The sequence below is a fragment of the Anolis carolinensis genome, unplaced genomic scaffold, assembly GCF_035594765.1.
Source record: "Anolis carolinensis isolate JA03-04 unplaced genomic scaffold, rAnoCar3.1.pri scaffold_14, whole genome shotgun sequence".
In the NCBI taxonomy this organism is placed as follows: Eukaryota; Metazoa; Chordata; class Lepidosauria; order Squamata; family Dactyloidae; genus Anolis; species Anolis carolinensis.
The window spans coordinates 13,674,509-13,699,521 of NW_026943825.1; the positions used below are offsets into that span (position 1 = coordinate 13,674,509).

The 25,013-nt window shown below is 38.2% G+C and overlaps 1 protein-coding gene across 1 annotated transcript; it reads right to left on the reverse strand.

Annotated features, from left to right (window-relative positions):
* On the reverse strand, positions 1-21,363 carry mrpl9 (mitochondrial ribosomal protein L9). The gene is made up of 7 exons (XM_062964729.1): positions 21,204-21,363; positions 15,947-16,106; positions 10,590-10,714; positions 6,472-6,522; positions 3,531-3,632; positions 1,372-1,455; positions 1-413 (listed from the first exon to the last, which is right to left on the reverse strand). The coding sequence occupies exons 1-7, from the start codon at positions 21,312-21,314 to the stop codon at positions 294-296; spliced, it is 753 nt and encodes a 250-aa protein (XP_062820799.1). The 5' UTR covers positions 21,315-21,363; the 3' UTR covers positions 1-293.
* Positions 21,364-25,013: the final 3,650 nt, after the last annotated feature.

The window sequence follows — 25,013 nt, forward strand, 5'->3', positions numbered from 1 at the left end:
TTCAATAAAAATAGAGAGATTTTTTTTATTGACATGATGTTCATACTTCTGCTGACGGGAGTGTGTGTTCAGAAACTCACCAAGGACACAAACCACTCCGTGGAATTAAATTCCTCAAAAGACATTTTGGACAGTGACACGTGATCTCCCACCTTCAGGTACCACCCAAATATGGAAGGATCCCATTTTGCACAGAGGTCCGGTCCAAGCCCAAAGTGGCGTCAGGCTCAGTTTCCGGACTGCATCCAGGTTTTGTCTGCTTCCCAAACCCCTTCTCCAAGGCAATTCCCGCATTACTGCTCAGGCGTGGCCTCTGGCTCGTGTCGGGCCAGCCAGAACCGCTGACCCCTGGTCTTGGGGTGTGCCTGCCGCACCACAGACATGGGGACTCGGATGGTGTCAAGACCATTCACCTACAACACAAGGAGGCAGAAGATGGGAGAGGTGGGTGCCCTGGAGCGCAAACCATGACACTTGGGAGAGACAGAAAAGACAGAAAGACCAATCGTATTTTACACAGCAAAAATATCAGACACCGAAGCATTTTCTCTCTATAAGAAACCTCTGTCCACATCCTCTTGAATGGTCAGAATTGCCGTAACATGCAATAGGGGATGGTGAAAATGTCTGGGGAATCTATGCTATGCTTTACAATTTTCACTCCTCGCACTTTGGCCCAGCTCACCCTTGTTTTCCCATATATACTCGAATATAAGCCGACCCGAATATAAGCCGAGGCACCTAATTTTACCACAAAAAAACTGGGAAAACATTGACTCCAGTATAAGCCGAGGGTGGTAAATATCAGAAATAAAAACAGATACCAATAAAATCACATTAACTGAGGCATCAGTAGGTTAAATGTTTTTGAATATTTACATAAAGCTCTAATTTAAGATCATCATCATCATCATCATTTAATTACTTATTAATCGCCCTCCATCCAAGGTGCTCTATTCTATACAGTATTTTATATATAGGTTGATGTTACAATCGCAACATACAAGGGACTACATGACAATAGAAGTGTATAACAACAACATAACTTGCCTTGTATTATATTATATACAATACTTTTCCTTTTTTTACTACATAAGAAGCGGGACCCAGTTCTGCACAAACACATCAGGTCTATTATTATAATAATAATAATTATTATTATTTTGTTCGCACTCCCTACAACTGAGCGATTCCAGATCCCAAACACAAGGGCTCCATTGGATACTGTGCCTTAGAGGCCTGTATCTTTCATACTCAACTTCTAACTTGGCTTCATGTGTTTAAGAAGCTCACATGCAGGGAAAGGCGAGGTAGGAGTCCCACAGAAACTGGGAAGGTTATGGAAAGAAAGTCACTGGAAGCTCGCCTTACCGTCACGTCGCACCAGTAGTCACCCAGTTCTGTGATAGGCTCATCTGGGAGCTTCATTGCATGTGGAGGCACCACAACCCGAAGCTGGAAGGAGAACAAACGTGGTCAATTGGAAACTCCAAAGCATGGACATTTCAAAAAGAAAAGCTAGCGCTACTGAGAGCATATTCTTCCTTAGAATCTGGCGGAGTCTCCTTCTCTTGAGGTTTTTAAGCAGTAGATGGATGGCCATCTGTCAGGAGAACTTTGATATATATACAATATAATTTACAATAATATATAATAATTATAACATATTGTATATACATATAATATTCACAATATTATATTGTAATCTATATACAGTAGAGTCTCACTTATCCAACATAAACAGGCCAGCAGAACGTTGGATAAGCGAATATGTTGGATAATAAAGAGGGATTAAGGAAAAGCCTATTAAACATCAAATTAGGTTATGGTTTTACAAATTAAGCACCAAAACATCATGTTATACCACAAATTTGACAGAAAAAGTAGTTCAATACACAGTAATGCTATGTAGAAATTACTGTATTTGAACTTGGCACCAAAATATCACGATGTATTGAAAGCATCGACTACAAAAATGTGTTGGATAATCCAGAACGTTGGATAAGCGAATGTTGGATAAGTGAGACTCTACTGTATATAAAAGAGTAATGGTGTCCGTTCCTCCCACTAAACAACAAAAGCACAAGCCCCAGAACCTAGAAATTTGGCAACACAACCCACCATCCTTGCCCCTAGATTCTGACAACAAAAAGAAAAGAAAAATAAAGTCCTAATTAGAGGGAGATAAATAATTGTTTTTATCCAATTGCTGCCAGTTAGAAGGCTAAGCTCCGCCCACTTGGTCTCCTAGCAACCCACTCAGCCCAGTGTTAATGAAAGAATAAAAAATAAAATAAATACATATAATACAATAAAAAATAATAAATACACTAAAATAATTAAAAACACTAAAAAATTAATACAATAAAATACTATAATAACAAAATAACTAAAAACAATACAACAAAATAATAAAATATAATAAATTAAAAATACAAATAAGGTCAAATAAAAATTCTACAACAATTTTTAACCAATACCACCACCACTTTGCCACAGCAATGCGTGGCCGGGCACAGCTAGTACGATATAATACTAATAATACAATATAATAATATTAATTATATATTATATTTTACATGTAATATTACTAATATTACAATATATTGATACAGTACAATATAGTAATTTATTACCAGTATTGTACTATGCTAATATTGTATGTAAATTTAATTTGTAAGCCACTCTGAGTCCCCTTCGGGGTGAGAAAGGCGGCATATAAATGTAGCAAATAAATAAATAAATAAATAATATAATAAATTGTGCTTTTCCTGCATTGGCATGGGGTTTGGCTGCATGGCCCTTAGGGTCTCTTCCAACTCTAGGAATCTGTGATTCTATAAAAGGAGCCTCCGGTGGCGCAGTGGGTTAAAGCCTTGTGACTTGAGGATTGGGTTGCTGACCTGAAGGCTGCCAGGTTTGAATCCAACCCGGGAGAGCGTGGATGATCTCCCTCTGTCAGCTCCAGCTCCATGCGGGGACATGAGAGAAGCCTCCCACAAGGATGGTAAAAACATCAAAACATCTGGGTGTCCCCTGGGCAACGTCTTTGCAGACAGCCAATTCTCTCACACCAGAAGCGACTTGAAGTTTCTCAAGTCGCTCCTGACACGAAAAAAAAATAAATTCTATGAAGAGCTAGGATGGACCATGGATCTGGTTCGTTATGATATGGTTGGAGCCTCCGGTGGCCTAGGGGATAAAAGCCTCGTGACTTGAGGATTGGGTTGCTGACCTGAAGCCTGTTGGGTTCGAATCCCACCCGGGGAGTGTGGATGAGCTCCCATTATCAGCTCCAGCTCCATGCAGGGACATGAGAGAAGCCTCCCACAAGGATGGTAAAAATATCAAAACATCCTGGGCAACGTCCTTGCAGATGGCCAATTCTCTCACTCCAGAAGCAACTCTGGTTGCTCCTGACATGAATTTTTTTTTTAATGATATGGTTCTGCAGACTCTAAGATGGCAGATCAAGCCAATTTCAGCACAGAAGCCGAAAATGCAGAAATGAATAAAATGGCGGTGCTCACATTTCGGAGGAAGTGGCGAGCCACGATCTCCTTGGTCAGCTCAAACTGCTCACACTCATTCACTCCGATTTCGAGGCTGCAGTTTCGCAGGAACCGGACAGTCTGCAAGGAGGAAAATGTCAGAAACCATTTGGAACGACCCTGGTAATAAGCTGCACAGATCTAATTCTGGGCCTTATCATACGAGAGCTGAAAAAGTGCCTTCAAATCCTTTTCCTGCAGAATTATGGGACTTGTAGTTTAGGGGAGGGGGCTTTAAAATGCTCAGCCAGAGTGGTCCTGGGTCTCATGGAACACTAAAAGCTCTGGAATTCTGTAGATTTCAGACAGGATGCATATGGTACTCTTTGCCGACTCCTTCAGCTCTAGCGTAATGGAAACAATAGGGACAGGTTCCAATTCCACAACGAAACATAGTCATTCCCACATGTGTTGATAAACTTTTTGTATCAGTCTGCCTTTTTCACTGCCTCTCTCACAACCCTTTCCTACCTTTTCCTACAGCACAAAGCAAACACCACGATCAGCAACTGAACATACTAAAGAGGTTTGGGGAAAATTCACCATGATTTATAGGACTTGTAGGGACTGGGATGTATAGTTCACCTGCAATCAAAGAGCACTTTGAACTCCACCAACGATGGACCTGGAACTAACTTGGCACACAGAACCCCTGTGACCAGCGAAAAATACTTTGGAAGGATTTTTAGGAGATGTAGTTCACCTACATCCAGAGCACACTATGAACCCAAACAATGATGGATCTGGACCAAACTTGGCATGCACACCGGATGTGCCCACATTTGAATACTGGTGGGATTTGAGGGGAATTGGCCTGAACCTTTTGAAGTTGTATGTCCTGGGATGTATAGTTCACCTGCAATGAATGAGCACTCTGAACTCCACCAAAGATGGAATTGGACCAAACTTGGCACACAGAGCCCCCATGACCAGCAAAAAATACAGGAGGTCTTTGGGGGAAATTCACCTTGATCTGGGGGAGTTGTAGTTCACCTCCATCCAGACGGCACTGTGAATCCAAACACCGATGGATCTGGGTCAAACTTGGCCCACAGACCTGATGTGCCGAAATCTGATTACTTGAGGGGTCTGGCCTTCCTTTCTGGGAGTTGTAGTTCACCCACAACCAGGGAAACTGTGTCTTCCACTGAAAATGGACCTGGACCAAACTTGGCACACAGAACCCCCATGACTAACTCAACCTTATGAAGGGGACTGACTCACCATAGTGGGAGTTGTAGTTTACCCTACAACCAGGGAGCACACTGAACCCCACCAATGATGCATCCAGAGCAAACTTGCCCAACATTACAAACTTTCTCGGGGTTAACCTGCCATGATGTGAGTTCATCCACAACCTTATGCATTTTATACAATTACAAAATTGACTTTTTCAAAACACCCTGGGCAACGCCGGGTACCCAAGCTAGTCTTAAATACATGTAAAAGAGATGTGGGCACACTATAATGGGAAACATAAACAAGCCATGTTGGGATGGAATAAAGGATATAATTAAAAGCAAGGAAATGGCTACAGGGTTTAAGAGTTAAACCAATGCAATACAACTTAAAATAGACAAATGTTAAAAATAGAATGACATATTAATAGTACAGTAGAGTCTCATTTATCTAAGATAAACGGGCTAGCAGAACCTTGGATAAGCGAATATATTGGATAATAAGGAGGGATTAAGAAAAAAGCCTATTAAACATAAAATTACATTATTATTTTACAAATTAAGCACCAAAACATCATGTTTTACAAGAAATTGACAGAAAAAGCAGTTCAATACACAGCAATGTTACGTAGTAATTACTGTATTTGCGAATTTAGCACCAAAACATTGCAACGTTTACTACAAAAACAATTACAGTAGAGTCTCACTTATCCAACATAAACGGGCCGACAGAACATTGGATAATATTATATTGTAATACGATATAATACTAATAATACAATATAATAATATTATATATTATATTTTACATGTAATATTACTAATAATGTTACAATATATTGATACAGTACAATATAGTAATTTATTACCAGTATTGTACTATGCTAATAATATAATATTGTATGTAAATTTAATTTGTAAGTCGCTCTGAGTCCCCTTTGGGGTGAGAAGGGCGGCATATAAATGTAGCTAATAAATAAATAAATAAATAAGTGAATATGTTGGATAATAAGGAGAGATTAAGGAGAAGCCTATTAAACATCAAATTAGGTTATGATTTTACAAATTAATCACCAAAACATCATGTTATACAAAAAAATTGGCAGAAAAAAATAGTTCAATATGCAGTAATGCTACGTCGAATTACTGTATTTACAAATTTAGCATCAAAATATCACGATGTATTGAAAACATTAACTACAAAAATGCGTTGGATAATATAATATTGTATGTAAATTTAATTTGTAAGTTGCTCTGAGTCCCCTTTGGGGTGAGAAGGGCGGCATATAAATGTAGCTAATAAATAAATAAATAAATAAATAAGTGAATATGTTGGATAACAAGGAGAGATTAAAGAGAAGCCTATTAAACATCAAATTAGGTTATGATTTTACAAATTAATCACCAAAACATCATGTTATACAAAAAAATTGGCAGAAAAAAATAGTTCAATATGCAGTAATGCTACTTCGAATTACTGTATTTACAAATTTAGCATCAAAATATCACGATGTATTGAAAACATTAACTACAAAAATGCGTTGGATAATCTAGAATGTTGGATAAGCGAATGTTGGATAAGTGAGACTCTACTGTACTACTAAAAGGCAGACTGCCTTGGATAATACAGAACCTTGGATAAGTGAAGCTCGGATAAGTGAGACTCTACTGTATTAAGATGAAACAGTGAAAACCCTTAAAAACAATTTAAAACATCTTCATAGTGAAAGAAGTCAACTCACCTTCACGGCCGTGTGGGTCTGGAGTTTCGGCAACTTTCCTTCCAAACGGAGCTAAGAAATTGGGGAGGGGGTGGGGACAGGACACATGAAGCAAATGTCATGTTATGGACTTTTGTTTCAAAAGGTTATAAATGTCTTTTTTTAAAATGATTTTTATTAAAGCTTTTGAGTTACATTGGTGGCCCTATAGGAAAGTTAGGGAAGGATTGTCCAAGGGAAAAGGTAATAAAAAGGCAAAATAAGGGGGGGGGGGGGTTGTAAAAAGGTGTGATAGTTCTATAACAAGTAATTTGAGGAAAGGGAATGGGGTTGGGGAAAGTAAAACTAATGGTTGGGGTGGTGGGGGGTGGATGACTTCCAATCTTTTTTCTTCCAGTTTTCTGGTCTTCCTTTAAGCATAGTTTTCCTTTAATAATAATAAAATAATAAAACTTTATTTATACCCCGCCACCATCTCCCCAATGGGGACTCGGGGCGGCTTACATGGGGCCATGCCCGGGAAAAATACAATATAACACAATATAAAAACAACATATCATAATACAATTACAACAATACAATAAAGAATCATATACAGTACAACACAAAATCCAAAGAGCAGTATAACAGGGCAGGCCGCACTGACACTCAGTTAAAACTCGGGGTGAGAAAAGGATAAGAAAAAGGATAAGAATAAAACCACAGGGAACTAGGAAAAGATAGCAGACAGTCTAGAGGATAAATAATGGGGGCGTAACAAAAGATATTTAGATATTCTTCTAGATATTCTTCTAAATCTGTCCAGTCCTTTAGATATTCTTCTAAATCTGTCCAGTCCGTTTCTTTCATTTTGTTGTGTTTTTTTTTTTACTAGAAAAGTTAATCTATCCATATCTCTTATCTCAATAATTTTATCCATCCACAATTCTTTTGTAGGTGGTGTTTCTGATTTCCAATATTTGGCTATTATAATCCTCGCTGCAGTTATGAAATAAGTGAAAAGTTTGTCTTTATTTGCATCCAAATGTTTTTTTAGATCTGAGAGGCCTAATAAAAAGATTTCTGGTTTCAACTCAAGTTTTAATTTTAATATTTTGTTACATTCTGTTTGTACTATTTTCCAATAACTAAGTAACTTTTTACATTTCCACCACATATGGTAGTAGGACCCTACTTGTTCCTTGCACCTCCAACAGTGGTTATTCGCATTCTTCCACATTAGTCCTATTTTTTTTTGGTGTCAAATACCACCTGTGAATTACTTTTAACCAATTTTCTTTAAGTTCTATCGCATATGTATACTTCATTTTTTTCATCCAAATTGCTTCCCATTCATCTAATTTTATTGGTCTACCTATATTTTGTGCCCATTTTATCATAGAATTAGTAATCTCCACTTCTGCTGTTGCCCATTCTAACAATTTTTTATATATGACTGATACAGCTTTATTCTTTCTTTGAATCAGAATATCCCAAAAACCATTTTCTGTTGTAAACACATTTTGTGTGTCCTTTTTAAAAAAAGGTTATAAATGTCTAAGGAAAGGAACCATAAGTGTTGGAAATGTAAGGAACAATAAAGGGACTTTCTACCCCATGTGTCGGGTCTTGCAAAAACAGCAGGGAAATTTTGGGGCAAGGAAGAAGATAGAACCTGAATTATTTTAGTTGAGAATGCCAAGTAAACAAACTCACTAAACCACCAAACTCTGCCCAACATGATCATTGCAGCACAGATGCAATATGCACAGCATTGGAAGAAGCCAACCCTTCTGAGAAGAGAAGACTGGATTGTAAGCATTTCTGTTGTTATTGTTATGATTAGATGAATGGCCATCTGTCAGGAGGGATCATATTGTGTTAGACTTTATTTATTTGCGATATTTCTATCCTGCCTTTCTCTACCCCGGAGGGGACTCAAGGCGGCTTTACATACATGGCAGCTATTTGATGCCTTGACAACAATGCAACATTAAAAGACATTTAACAAATCATAAAATTCAAGTAAAGCAATTAAAACATTTAAAATCACAGTCATAAGTCTTAGGAGGTCCCTTCCAACTCTAGTTACTGTATATACTCGAGTATAAGCCTAGTTTTTCAGCCCTTTTTTTAAGACTGAAAAAGCACCCCTCGGCTTATACTCGGGTGAGGGTCCTGGCTGGCTTATATTTGGGTCAGCTTATACTCGAGAATATATGGTACATTTATTATTTTTCTCTATTATTATTGGTATTATTACATTTATTATTTTTTGCTATTATTGTTGCTACTATTACATTTCTTTTACTCTATTTTTATTATTATTATTAATAAATGTATTATTTCACTCTGATCTTATTATTATTTTTATTTATTTATTTTTTATTATTTTTTATTATTTTACTCTATTTATTATTACTTGTATTATTTTCCTGTATTATTTATTATTATTATTAGATGTATTATTTTATTCTATTATTATTAAAAGGATACATAAGCACATTTACAGTGAAGAAGATGAGAATAATGATTTGATCAGAGTTGGATAGTCTTATCTTAAATTTGAGCTTTATGTAAATACAGTAGAGTCTCACTTATCCGGCAGAACGTTGGATAAGCGAATATGTTGGATAATAAGGAGAGATTAAGAAAAAGCCTATTAAACATCAAAATAGCTTATGATTTTACAAATTAAGCAACAAAACATCATGTTATACAACAAAATTGACAGAAAATGTAGTTCATTACACATTAATGCTATGTAGTAATTGCTGTATTTACGAATTTAGCACCAAAATATCACAATGCATTGAAAACATTGACTACAAAAATGCGTTGGATAATCCAGAACGTTGGATAAGCGAGTGTTGGATAAGTGAGACTCTATTGTATTCAAAAACATTTAACCTACTTCTTCTTCTTCTTCTTCTTATTTTATTGTTGATACCATATTGTTTTTGTTGCCCCTACTTTTCCACTTATAGAGTTAGTTTATTGTTTTTCTTTGAAATACGGTAAATATTCAAAAACATTTAACCTACTGATGTCTCAATTCATGTAATTTTATTGGTATCTATTTTTATTTCTGAAATTTACCACCCTCGGCTTATACTGGAGTCAATGTTTTCCCAGTTTTTTTGTGGTAAAATTAGGTGCCTCGGCTTATATTCGGGTCAGCTTATACTCGAGTATATACGGTATCTATCTATCATCTATATCAGGGGTCCCCAAACTAAGGCCCGGGGGCCGGATGCGGCCCTCAGAGGTCATTTACCTGGCCCCCGCCCTCAGTTTTATAATATAATATATTGTATATACATATAATATTGATAATAATATTATAATGTAATACAACATAACACTAATAATAATACCATATAATAATATTAATTATATGTTCTATATTACATATAATATTACTAATAATATTACAGTATAGTGGTATAGTTCAATATAGTAATATATAATGCTAATATTGTGCTATGCTAATAATATAATATATTGTATGTACATATAATTTGTAAGCCACTCTGAGTCCCCTTTGGGGTCAGAAGGGTGTGATACAAATGTAGTAAATAAATGCAGTAAATAAATAAATAATAAATAAATAAATTTTAGACTTAGGCTCGCCCAAAGTCTGAAATGACTTGAAGGCACACAACAACAACAACAACAATCCTAATTAACTTGACTATCTCATTGGCCAGAAGCAGGACCACACTTCCCATTGAAATCCTGATCAATGTATGTTGGTTAAAATTATTTTTATTTTTAAATATTGTATTGTTCTTTCATTTTTGTTGTTGTTGTTGTTGTTGTTTTTGCACTACAAATAAGACATGTGCAGTGTGCATCGGAATTGGTTTTTTTTTTTACAAATGATAATCTGGCCCCTCAACAGTCTGAAGGATTGTGGACCAGCCCTCGGCTTAAAAAGTTTGGGGACCCCTGATCTATATCCTGGAGGACCTGAAGCATCTTTTCCAATTCTAGGACAGAGTCTGCAATGGCAGCAGTGGTTCAAAGCTAGAGGGATCCAAATAAAGTCTTGCAGAGGAACCACAAGGATGCCCAGAAAGTTTAGGGCAAGATAAATGGAAATCCTATTATCGGTATACTTAAGACAGCAAGGAAGACACACACAAATTGCTACTAACCTGTCTTTCCTCTGCAAATATTTTCAGGTTTTCGGGGGAGGCGTAAACAGCCTTGTCCTGAGCAAGGAGCTTGTTGCGCCCGAGAGACTTGTCCACAGAGACAACATCGCAGCGGTTGCCAACATCTGCAAAGAAAGCGTGGCCCACATTCAGGGGAAGGGAACTATATTATTATTATATAAGGAAGTCTCCACATGTAATATATTAAAAACACTAACATAAATACCAGGAGCCGTGATGACGCAATGAGTTAAACCCTCGTGGGGGCTGGACTGCTGACCTAAAGGTTGAGTTGCTGACCTGAAAGGTTAATTGTAATTGGCGTTGTCTAGATGGAGGGTCATACACTCTACCAGATATAAGTTCTCGAATCCATGGATCCCGGAAAATTCTAGTAATAGCAATGGAGTGTCTGTTCCAAAGAAAGTCCGAGCCTGATTATGATCTATCCCTCCTTATGCGATAATATTGAAACCAGGAAATATTTTTATCTAATTTCATCAAAATAGTTTATTGTACGGGCCCAAGGCCATGACAAAAAGCAACGCATGCACACAATAGTACCCTCGGAGCAATGGACTCCAATGATACTGAGCAGAAGCCATAATCCTGCTCCCGCAAGGAGCTAAAACAATGCCAATTAACAGTAATTAAAAAAAAATTTGCAAAAGAGTTCACATATAGATGCACTAGCTGTGCCCGGCCACGCATTGCTGTGGCAAAGTGGTGGTGGTATTGGTTAAAAATTGTTGTGTAATTTTTATTTGACGTTATTTGCATTTTTTAATTAATTTTATTGTAAGTTATACAGTAGAGTCTCAGTTATCCAACACTCACTTATCCAACGTTCTGGATTATCCAACGCATTTTTGGGGCCAATGTTTTCAATAGATCATGATATTTTGGTGCTAAATTTGTAAATAGAGTAATTACTACATAGCATTACTGCGTGTTGAACTACTTTTTCTGTCAAATTTGTTGTATAACATGATGTTTTGGTGCTTAATTTGTAAAATCATAACCTAATTTGATGTTTAATAGGCTTTTCATTAATCCCTCCTTATCCAACATATTCGCTTATCCAACATTCAGCCGGCCCGTTTATGTTGGATAAGTGAGACTCTACTGTATTTTTATTTATTATATTTTATTATTTTCTTGTATTATTTTGAGTTATTTTCTGTTATTCTAGTATTTTATTGTATTAATTTTTAGTGTTTTTTATTATTTTTTATTGGGTTGCTAGGAGACCAAGTTGGAGGAGCTTAGCCTTCTAACTGGCAGCAATTGGATAAAAGCAATTATTCCTCTCTCTCAAATTAGGACTTTACTTTTCTTTTCTTTTTGTTGTATCAACCTAGAGCCGTGAATGATGGGTCGTGTTGTCAAATTTCGAGGTTGGGGGGCCTGTAGTTTTGTGGGTCGCCGTGATGCCATCACTCTTTTATATATATAGATATTGTGAGTCCACTTAATCCTTTGAGTCTCCTCGGCAGTTGATGGCAATTTTATCTAATTCTATCTTTCTGATCTTTTTTGCAGAAAGAGCAAACAGGGCTACTTTGTGAGTTACATAGTTGTTTGTGTCACTCAGCAGAAAATGCACAGTTTCTGCTAAGCAATTCCCTTTACCATGAGTCAACAGGGGTTCCAGGTGTCTTTCTCTTGGGTCACTATACAATGGACAAACTAACATGTAATGCACAATGTCTTCTACCTGACTTTGGCCGTAGATACATAGTCTATTTTCCCATGGCACATTATGATAGTGACCATCTAACACTGCGGTAGGCATTACTTGGAATCGCAGCTCAGTAAAGGCAATTCTTAGGGACGGTGGCTTGAGCTTAATCAGATATCTGGCTCTGAAATGTTCGGTTTTTAAAAAAGGGAACCACGGGGAGAATTTTGAATTCCTGGTTGATTGCAAAGTTCTTCTTGAATCAATCCAAAATAGCCAGTCTCTTAGTTGCCTCTTGATTTTTTATCTAATTTATTCGTTTCCTGGGTTGTTGTGTGTCTTTCGGGCTGTGTGGCCATGTTCCAGAAGCATTCTCTCCTGACGTTTCGCCCACATCTATGGCAGGCATCCTCAGAGGTTGTGAGGTATGGAGAAAACTAAGCAAAGAGGTAAATATATATCTGTGGAAAGTCTAGGGTGAGAGAGGTCAGTGTGAATGTGTGTAGTTAATCACTTTAATTAGCATTGAAAAGCTTATCTGCTGTCTTCTTCCTGCCTCTGGGGCATCCTTTGTTTAGAGTCGTTAACTGCTCTAGGTTGATTCATGTCTGGAAATCCTCTGTTTTCATAGTATTGCTTTTTATTTACTGTTCTGATTCTTGAGTTTTTTAATACTGGTAGCCAGATTTTGTTCATTTTCATGGTTTCTTCCTTTCTGTTGAAGTTGTCCACATGCTTGTGGATTTCAATGGCTTCTCTGTGTAGTCTGACATGATAGTTGTTAGAATGGTCCAGCATTTTTGTGTTCTCAAATAGTATTCTGTGTCCAGGCTGGTTCATCAAATGCTCTGCTATGGCTGATTTCTCTGGTTGAATTAGTCTGCAGTGCCTTTCATGTTCTTTGACTCTTGTTTGGGCGCTGCGTTTGGTGGTCCCTATGTAGACTTGTCCACAGCTGCATGGTATCCGGTAGACTCCTGCAGAAGAGAGAGGATCCCTCTTGTCCTTCGCTGACCGTAGCATTTGTTGGATGTGTTGTCGAAGGCTTTCATGGCCAGGATCACAGGGTTGTTGTGTGTCTTTCGGGCTGTGTGGCCATGTTCCAGAAGCATTCTCTCCTGACGTTTCGCCCACATCTATGGCAGGCATCCTCAGAGGTTGTGAGGTATGGAGAAAACTAAGCAAAGAGGTCCTGTGGTGTTTTGAAGGTCCTTTTGGCTGCAAGAAATTGTGGGATGGTATCTGTGTCTCTGCAGCGTAGAAGGAAGGTCGGGGAGCACAGTAGATGTGCTTTCCTGGTCCTTAGTTTTTCCAATCTCCGTGTGTCTTGGAACAATTTCTCCCCGTAGAGATGTTCAATGTGTTGTCGAAGGCTTTCATGGCCAGGATCGTTTCCTGTTGTGTTTTTAGTGCCCAATTCCCATTTTTTATTATTAATAGATCTTTATATTTAAGCCAATTTTCCCACCATGTTATTCTTCTTTGGGAAGCCTCTAATGGTGATATCCATAATGGCGTTTTTACGTATAACTTTTTAAATATATATATTTCTCCCATATCTTAAGAATTGAGGATCTTCCAAAAGGCCTTCGAGGATTAATCATTGTAGGTTTGATCTATCTGCCCACTCAACAATAGGATGCCTGGCCATTATTACTTTGCACTTTATTGACTATTTTAGCTGTGAAACTACCTCTCCCATGTTGAAGTTTTCTGCACTTTGGCCCAGATCCGTGTTTTAGCCTCCCGTTTTTAACATTTTATGCTGTATGCTGACTTTTATGACTGTTTTACTGATGTTGATGTTTTATTGATGCGATATTTGTTTTATTGTCTTATTGCTGTTATTGTATTGTTGTGTCGGCATGGCCCCATGTAAGTCGCTCTGAGTCCCTCCGGGGAGATGTGGCGGGGTATAACAATAAAGTTGTTATTATTATAATTATTATTATTACCATCTTAAAAAACAAAATTATTTTCTATTTTTTTTCATACCAGAAATAAGAGTGTCACCCTAATCTCAGGTCTATTCCCTTCAGATTCAAAATTTTGCTATTTTCAAGTTTTGCCCAATCTTTGGCCCACAATAGTGCTGCCGCCTCAAAGTATAGTTTTAAATCGGGTGTAGCTAGACCTCCCCTCTTTCTTTCATCAATCATGAAATCACTTCAATTCCAGGTTGTTGTTTTTTTTGGCAAATAAACTTCATTATATCTTTATGCCAAAAAAAAAAAAGGCCGGCCAGAATCCTGAACAGGATTTTAACTTCTTTTAACTTCTTTTGTACCACAGGTTGTATGTTGTATGTATGTCTATGTGCTAAATGTTTTGATACGGCCGAAGGGCTAATCAATAAAATGTGACTGATTGACCTGAAAGTTGCCAGTTTAAATCCACGAGATGGGGTGAGCTCCCACCTGTCAGCTCTAGCTTGTGGAGACATGAGAAGCCTCCCAGCAGGATGGTAACACATCCAGGCGTCCCCTGGGCAACGTCTCTATAGACGGCCAATTCTCCCACACCAGAAGCCACTTGCAGTATGTTCTCAAGTTGGGTGAGCTCCTGTCTGTCAGCTCTAGCTTGCGGGGACATGAGAGGAGCCCCTCAGCAGGATGGTAACACTTCAGGAAATGTCCCTTGGGCAACGTCTCTGTAGACGGCCAATTCTCTCACACCAGAAGCCACTTGCAGTATGTTCTCAAGTTGGGTGAGCTCCTGCCTGTCAGCTCTAGCTTGTGGGGACATGAGAGGAGCCTCTCAGCAGGATGGTATCACATCCGGGAAATGTCCTCTGGGCAACGTCTCTGTAGACGGCAAATTCTCTCACACCAGAAGCCACTTGCAGTATGTTCTCAAGTTGGGTGAGCTCCTGCCTGTCAGCTCTAGCTTGTGGGGACATGAGAGGAGCCTCTCAGCAGGATGGTATCGCATCCGGGAAATGTCCTCTGGGCAACGTCTCTGTAGACGGCAAATTCTCTCACACCAGAAGCCACTTGCAGTATGTTCTCAAGTTGGGTGAGCTCCTGCCTGTCAGCTCTAGCTTGTGGGGACATGAGAGGAGCCTCTCAGCAGGATGGTATCGCATCCGGGAAATGTCCTCTGGGCAACGTCTCTGTAGACGGCAAATTCTCTCACACCAGAAGCCACTTGCAGTATGTTCTCAAGTTGGGTGAGCTCCTGCCTGTCAGCTCTAGCTTGTGGGGACATGAGAGGAGCCTCTCAGCAGGATGGTATCGCATCCGGGAAATGTCCTCTGGGCAACGTCTCTGTAGACGGCAAATTCTCTCACACCAGAAGCCACTTGCAGTATGTTCTCAAGTTGGGTGAGCTCCTGCCTGTCAGCTCTAGCTTGTGGGGACATGAGAGGAGCCTCTCAGCAGGATGGTAACGCATCCGGGAAATGTCCCCTGGGCAACGTCTCTGTAGACGGCCAATTCTCTCAAACCAGAAGCCACTTGCAGTATGTTCTCAAGTTGGGTGAGCTCCTGTCTGTCAGCTCTAGCTTGCGGGGAAATGAGAGGAGCCTCCCAGCAGGATGGTAACACATCCGGGAAATGTCCCCTGGGCAACGTCTCTGTAGACGGCCAATTCTCACACCAGAAGCCACTTGCAGTATGTTCTCAAGTCACTTCTGACACGATTAAAAACAAGTGAACAAGACGAAACCGGGACATACCCTCTACGGTTTGCGTGAGGATGAGAGTCAGGGGCTCCTTGGGGCTGTGCTTGGTGTCCTCCACCAAACGGTAGACTCGGTAACGGCGGTGTTTCATCCGAGGTGGGCGCCCTTCCTTGCTGAGCGGTATTTTCCACCATCGTTCTACTATGACCGTTCCCTGAAGGGAAGAGAAGGCAGAATTTCAGTCAGGGTCCCTTAAGATATAGAACTGATTCTTACCGAAAGACTGCATTTTGGGGGAGAAACTATAGTTGAGAAAATATTGTTAATAATGTCAGACTATTTTTAAAAGCATTATTTATAATGTGTTGTCGAAGACTTTCATGGCCGGAATCACTGGGTTGCTGTGATTTTTCCAGGCTGTATGTTCCAGAAGCATTCTCTCCTGACATTCCACCCACATCTATGGAATGGCTTCTCTGTGTAGCCTGTTAAAGTGGTCCAGCAGTTTCATGTTCTCAAATAATATGCTGTGTCCAGGTTGGTTCATCAAGTGCTCTGCTATGGCTGACTTCTCTGGTTGAATGAGTCTACAAGAGGCCCCCAAATGCAGCATTGCCCGGACAGGAATCAAGGAACTGCACTGCAGACTAATCCAAATAATAATAATAATAATAATAATAATAATAATAATAATAATAGTCAAAGACTCTGGCAGAAACCAGTGCAGGTGGTCCCGGTGGTGATGGGCACATTGGGTGCCATGCCAAAAGATCTCAGCCGGCATTTGGAAACAATAGACATTGACAAAATCACAATCTGCCAACTGCAAAAGGCCACCCGACTGGGATCTGTACGCATCATCTGAAAATACATCACACAGTCCTAGACACTTGGGAAGTGTTCGACTTGTGATTTTGTGATACGAAATTCAGCATATCTATCTTGTTTGCTGTGTCATAATAAAATAATAATAATAACGGTAACAACAACAACTTTATTTTTGTACCCTGCCTCCATCTCCCCGAAGGGACTCAGGGCGACTTACATAAGGACAAGCCCATTCAACATAGTTAAAATATAAAATATGACATACTAAGTACAGTAGAGTCTCACTTATCCAAGCCTCATTTATCCAAGCCTCGCTTATCCAAGCTTCTGGATTATCCAAGCCATTTTTGTAGTCAATGTTTTCAATATATCATTATATTTTGGTGCTAAATTCGTAAATACAGTATTTACTACATTACTGCATATTGAACTACTTTTTCTGTCAGATTTGTTGTATAACATGATGCTTTGGTGCTTAATTTGTAAAATCATAACCTAATTTGATGTTTAATAGGCTTTTCCTTAATCCCTCCTTATTATCCAAGATATTCGCTTATCCAAGCTTCTGCTGGCCCGTTTAGCTTGGATAAGTGAGACTGTACTGTACATACATAGTACATAGTAAGTACATAAACAATAACATAAAACAGAATAAAAAAGGAACATTATAGCAACAATAAAACAATCATCAAACCAACCAATAAAGCTGAAATAGTCAATTATATTCCAGAAGGAGCCCCGGTGGCAAAGTGTGTTAAACCACTGAACTGCTGAACTTGCAGACTGAAAGGACCCAGGTTCAAATCCCGGGAACGGAGTGAGCGCCTGCTATTAGCTCCAGCTTCTGCCAACCTAGCAGTTCAAAAACATGCCAATGTGAGTAGATCAATAGGTACCGCTCCGGCGGGAAGTTAACGGCGCTCCATGCAGTCATGCCAATGGCCACATGACCTTGGAGGTGTCTACGGACAACGCTGGCTCTTTGGCTTAGAAATGGAGATGAGCACCAACCCCCAGAGTCAGACATTACTGGACTTAACGTCAGGGGAAACCTTTACCTTTACCTATATTCCAGACAGAGAAGTCAGCCATAGCAGAGTATCTGATGAACCAACCTGGACACAGTATATTATTTGAGAACACGAAAATGCTGGACCACGCTAACAACTACTATGTCAGACCACACAGAGAAGCCATTGAAATCCACAGGTATGTGGACAATTTCAACAGAAAGGAATAAACCATAAAAATGAACAAAATCTGGGTACCAGTATTCAAAAAACTTCTAAAATCAGGACAGTAAATAAAGGACAATACTAAAAAAAAAGAGGAATTCCAGACAGGAAACAATCAGGGCCAGATAACACCTCCCAACAAAAGATTCCCCCAGGGAGGAAGCAGACAGGCTTTGAAGCTGCAAGGCCATTCAATGCTAATCAAGCTGGCCAATTGCAACATTCACACTTGCCTCCAACAAACCAGAGTTCTTTCGCCCACCCTGGGCATCACTCCATGGATATATAAACCCCACTTGCCCAGTTTCCAACAGACCTCACAACTTCTGAGGATGCCTGCCATAGATGTGGGCAAAACGTCCGGAGTGAATGCTTCTGGAACATGGCCAGACAGCCCGGAAAACTCTCAGCAACCCAACAATTAAAATATAAAACTATACCATGTTCTCCCTCTCATTACAGACCACTCTCCAATGCAAACTACATGTGGGTGTGCTTAGATATATACACACACATACATACACACATTCTCATTATATGTATACACATACACACATTCACATTAATATATACATACACACTATATATATATATATATATATATATATATATATATATATATATATGAGTCTCACTTATCCAACATTCGCTTATCCAACTTTCTGGATTATCCAACGCATTTTTGTAGTCAATGTTTTTAATACATCGATATATTGGTGCTAAATTCATAAATACAGTAATTACTACATAGCCTTACTGCGTATTGAACTACTTTTTCTGTCTAATTTGTTGTATAACATAATGTTTTGGTGCTTAATTTGAAAAATCATAACCTAATTTGATGTTTAATAGGCTTCTCCTTAATTCCTCCCTATTATCCAACATATTCGCTTATCCAACATTCTGCTGGCCCATCTATGTTGGAGAAGTGAGACTCTATTGTATATGTATACACATACACACATTCACATTATATATATATACACACACTATATATATATATATATATACACACACACACACACACATACACACACACACACACACACATTCACATTATATACATACACACACATAAATATATTCACATTATAAATATAAACACAAACACACACACTATAGAGAGATATAGACATATATATATAATGTGTATGTATATACAGTAGAGTCTCACTTATCCAACATAAATGGGCCGGCAGAATGTTGGATAAGCGAATATGTTGGATAATAAGGAGGGATTAAGGAAAAGCCTATTAAACATCAAATTAGGTTATGATTTTACAAATGAAGCACCAAAACATCATGTTAGACAACAAATTAGACAGAAAAAGTAGTTCAATACGCAGTAATGTTATGTTGTAATTACTGTATTTACGAATTTAGCACCAAAATATCACGATATATTGAAAACATTGACTACAAAAATGCGTTGGATAATCCAGAACGTTGGATAAGCGAGACTCTACTGTAATTACTACATAGCATTACTGCGTATTGAACTACTTTTTTTGGTCAAATTTATTGTATAACATGATGTTTTGGTGCTTAATTTGTAAAATCATAACCTAATTTGATGTTTAATAGGCTTTTCCTTAATCCCTCCTTATTATCCAATATTCGCTTATCCAACATTCTGCCGGCCCATTTATGTCGGATAAGTGACTCTTAATATATATATATATATATATATATATATATATATATATATATATATACACATATATATATATATATACATTCCCATTATATACATATACACACATACACTATATATAGAGAAATATAGACATAGAAATATAATGTGTATGTATATACAGTAGAGTCTCACTTATCCAAGCCTCGCTTATCCAAGCCTCTGGATAATCCAAGCCATTTTTGTAGTCAATGTTTTCAATATATTGTGATATTTTGGTGCTAAATTTGAAAATACAGTAATTAATACATAGCATTACTGCATATTGAACTACTTTTTCTGTCAAATTTGTTGTATAACATGATGTTTTGGTGCTTCATTTGTAAAATCATAACCTAATTTGATGTTTAATAGGCTTTTCCTTAATTCCTCCTTATTATCCAACATATCCAACATTCTGCTGGCCCATCTATGTTGGATAAGTGAGAGACTACTGTATATGTATACACATACACACATTCACATTGTATATAAGGGTTCCCCAAACTAAGGCCCGGGGGCCAGCTGCAGCCCTCCAAGGTCATTTACCTGGGCCCCGCCCTCAGTTTTATAATATAATATTTTTATATCAGTTTTAATAATATAATATATTGTATATACATATAATATTGATAATAATATTATGTTATACAATATAATACTAATAATAATACCATATAATAATATTAATTATATGTTATATATTATGTATTATATAATAGTATAGTATTACAGTTCAATATAGTAATATATAATGCTAATATTGTGCTATGCTAATAATATAATATATTGTATGTACATACAGCTGCTCTGAGTCCCCTTCTGGGTGAGAAGGGTGGGATATAAATGTAGTAAATAAATGCAGTAAATAAATAATTAATTTTAGACATGACTTAAAGGCACACAACAACAACAACAATCCTAATTAACTTGACATTGGCCAGTAGCAGGCCCACACTTTCCATTGAAATCCTGATAGGTTTATGTTGGTTACAATTGTTTTCATTTTTAAATATTGTATTGTTCTTTCGTTGTTGTCGTTGTTGTTGCACTACAAATAAGACATGTGCAGTGTGCATAGGAATTTGTTTGTATTTTTTTTTCAAAGGATAATTCGGCCCCTCAACAGTCTGAAGTATATATATACACACACACACACATTATATACATACACACACATAAACATAGTCACATTATATATATAAACACAAACACACACACTATACATAGAGAGATATAGACATATAATGTGTATGTATATATATCAATTATTATTCTAAAAACCCAATAAAGTAAGGATATTTATACAGAATGTTTCTTTGTGGTAGGTTTGGAAGGGAACATTGGACTGTTGGGATGTTTTGGGTCTCTTTTAAGAGAGAGAAAGCAGAGCAATATCCATAACAGTTAATAATAATAATAATAATAATAATAATGATGATAGCCTCCCTTCAACCCCAACTGTCCCTCATATTCCCTAAACGGCAGGCCCCCAAATATGATTCATGCAAGCTCAGCTCCCTTTGCTCTCTATCCCTCTATATCTCCTCATTGACTTCTTCTCCTCCTTCCTCACCAGAGGAGACGAAAGGCCGAAGCCTCGGTGTGGTTGTTGTTGTTGTTGTTGTTGTGAGAACTTCCCCGCTGCTTGGAAGCCGGCCCTCACGACTGCCCTCAGCGCCGCCATCTTGCCCTCCTGGAACACCTTCTGCGCATGCGCGTGTTCGGCGGAAAGCCTGCTAGGCCCAACGAGGCCGCAACCACGCCTCGGCCTCGCCTGGCTCCGCCCTCCCGAGTTGGGTCCACCGTGTGGCGGGCGGCGGCGGAGACTCGAGTCCCTGGCTTCATGGAAGACCAAAAAAAAAAACCTCCAAATAAATAAACCATTAATAATGCAAGTTGTGCTGTTGCTACCATTGATCCTGGGTTTATGTAGAAACAATATGTTAGCAGCCGCACAGTATCTCAAACAATACACACACACATATATATATACAGTAGAGTCTCACTTATCCAATGTTCTGGATTATCCAACACAGTCTGCCTTTTAGTAGTCAGTGTTTTTGTAGTCAATGTTTTCAATACATTGTGATGTTTTGTTGCTAAATTTGTAAATACAATAATTACAATGTAGCATTACTGCGTATTGAACTACAGTAGAGTCTCGCTTATCCAACGTTCTGGATTATCCAACCCATTTTTGAAGTCAATGTTTTCAATATATCGTGATATTTTGGTGCTAAATTCGTAAATACAATAATTACAATGTAGCATTACTGCGTATTGAACTACAGTAGAGTCTCGCTTATCCAACGTTCTGGGTTATCCAACCCATTTTTGAAGTCAATGTTTTCAATATATCGTGATATTTTGGTGCTAAATTTGTAAATACAATAATTACAATGTAGCATTACTGCGTATTGAACTACAGTAGAGTCTCGCTTATCCAACGTTCTGGATTATCCAACACATTTTTGAAGTCAATGTTTTCAATATATCGTGAGATTTTGTTGCTAAATTTGTAAATACAATAATTACAATGTAGCATTACTGCGTATTGAACTACAGTAGTCTCGCTTATCCAACGTTCTGGATTATCCAACACATTTTTATAGTCAATGTTTTCAATATATCGTGAGATTTTGGTGCTAAATTTGTAAATACAATAATTACAATGTAGCATTACTGCGTATTGAACTACAGTAGAGTCTCGCTTATCCAACGTTCTGGATTATCCAACACATTTTTATAGTCAATGTTTTCAATATATCGTGAGATTTTGTTGCTAAATTTGTAAATACAATAATTACAATGTAGCATTACTGCGTATTGAACTACAGTAGAGTCTCGCTTATCCAACGTTCTGGATTATCCAACACATTTTTATAGTCAATGTTTTCAATATATCGTGAGATTTTGGTGCTAAATTTGTAAATACAATAATTACAATGTAGCATTACTGCGTATTGAACTACAGTAGAGTCTCGCTTATCCAACGTTCTGGATTATACAACACATTTTTATAGTCAATGTTTTCAATATATCGTGATATTTTGGTGCTAAATTCGTAAATACAGCAATTACTACATAGCATTACTGTGTATTGAACTACATTTTCTGTCAAGTTTGTTGTATAACATGTTTTGGTGCTTAATTTGTAAAATCATAACCTAATTTGATGTTTAATAGGCTTTTCCTTAATCCCTCCTTATTATCCAACATATTGGCTTATCCAACGTTCTTATCCATTTATGTTGTATTTCAGATTTCGGGATTTCAGATATCAAATTCTCAATCTGTGTAAATGTTCTCTGTGTATACATATATGTGTGTGCATGTGTATACATATGTGTAATTCTGCATGCATGTATGTGTGTAGATATGTGTTTTTGCATGCATGTAAATGTGTGTGTATACATATGTAAATGTGTGTATATATGTGTGTGTACATATATGTGTTTGTGTATGCATGTATATGTGAATATATCTGTGTATATACTTGTGTTTGTGTGCATGTGTGTATATATGTGTATGCATATATGTGTGTGCTTGCATGTAAATGTGCGTGCATGTGTGTATATATGTATGTTTGTGTGTGCATGTGTGTGTATACATATGTATTTGTGTGCCTGTATATATGTGTGTACATATGTGTGTGCATGCATGTATATGTGTGTGTATATTTGCGTATACATATATAATACTAATAACACAATATAATATTAATTATATATTATATATTACATGTAATATTATTAATAATATCACAATATTTAGATATAGTATAATATGGTAATTTATTGCCATTATTGTGCTATGCTAATACTATAATATTGTATGTAAATTTAATTTGTAAGCCGCCCTGAGTCCCCTTTGGGGTGAGAAAGGCGGGATATAAATATATTAAATAAATATATATGTGTGTATATACATATATGTGTGTCTTTGTGTGTGCATGCATGTGTGCATATGTGTGTTTGAGTGCATGTAAGTGTGTATATATGCATGGGTGTATTTATTTATTTATTTATTTACAGTATTTATATTCTGCCCTTCTCACCCCAAAGGGGACTCAGGGCCGATCGCATTACACATATAAGGCAAACATTCAATGCCTTAACATAGAACAAAGACAAAGACAAACGCAGGGCTCCGAGCTGGCCTCGAACTCGTGACCTCTTGGTCAGAGTGATTTGTTGCAGCTGGCTGCTCACCAGCCTGCGCCACAGCCCGGGCCTATATATATATATATATTTGTGCATGCATATCTGTTTGTGTATATATGTGTGCATACATGTATGTGTATACCTTATTTGTGGACTTTCTGTTGGATTATGGTTGTATGTGTATGAAATGTAAATCAAGTGTTTCTGCTGTTGGGCAAGAGTGCGTGTTTCAGTAATGAAACAGTTAACAGCAGGCTAGTTTGACTGACAGCCTGTTGTGACTGCAGTGACCTATCAGGCATGATTTCCGGCCTTGGAGGTCGGGAACATCCTTCGGACTGACGAATGTGTTTTCTTATCTCTGCGTGTGTTTCCGGCCTTGGAGGTCGGGAACTTCCTTCAGACTGAGGAATGTGTTTTCTTATCTCTGCGTGTGTTTCCGGCCTTGGAGGTCGGGAACATCCTTCGGACTGAGGAATGTGTTTTCTTATCTCTGCGTGTGTTTCCGGCCTTGGAGGTCGGGAACTTCCTTCGGACTGAGGAATGTGTTTTCTTATCTCTGCGTGTGTTTCTGGCCTTGGAGGTCGGTCGGGAACTTCCTTCGGACTGAGGAATGTGTTTTCTTATCTCTGCATGTGTTGAGCTGGAGCTTGCTGAGCAAAGAGGCGATAGAAGAATGCCAGCTCAGAGTGATGGCTTTTGCTGTGCTTTGTTAATATGTTTATAGATATTGAATAAATGTTTGGACTTCAGACTACAGATGTGTTTGAGTCTGACATTGAACAGAGGAATTGGTGTGGCTGACGATTGCAACCAGTTCATCAGGGTGCTGGAGAAGATGGAGTTTGGAGAAACCCCCACCCAGCTCACACCCTGACCCCACGCTGACACTTTCACCCATCAGAAGGCAAAGGTGACACTCTCTCAACCCTCCAGGTGGACCATTTGTGAAATATAAATCCAATATTTTAAATAAGCCAATGTTGTGTACACTGGCCCACCAGAAAGCAACGAGGCCACTCTCTCCGCCATCCAGTTGGACCATTTCAAGACCCATCGTATTCAACCTGTATCCAGATACCTGGACTCAGGTGAGTGGGGCAGGAGTGGGCGGGGCTGTCACAATCCCACTCCTCCCACATGGGCCGTGCATCACAATAGGGCCCTATGGCTACCTAGCTGGCGCGTGGGGCTTGCCGGCCACACTCACGCTGCCCAAG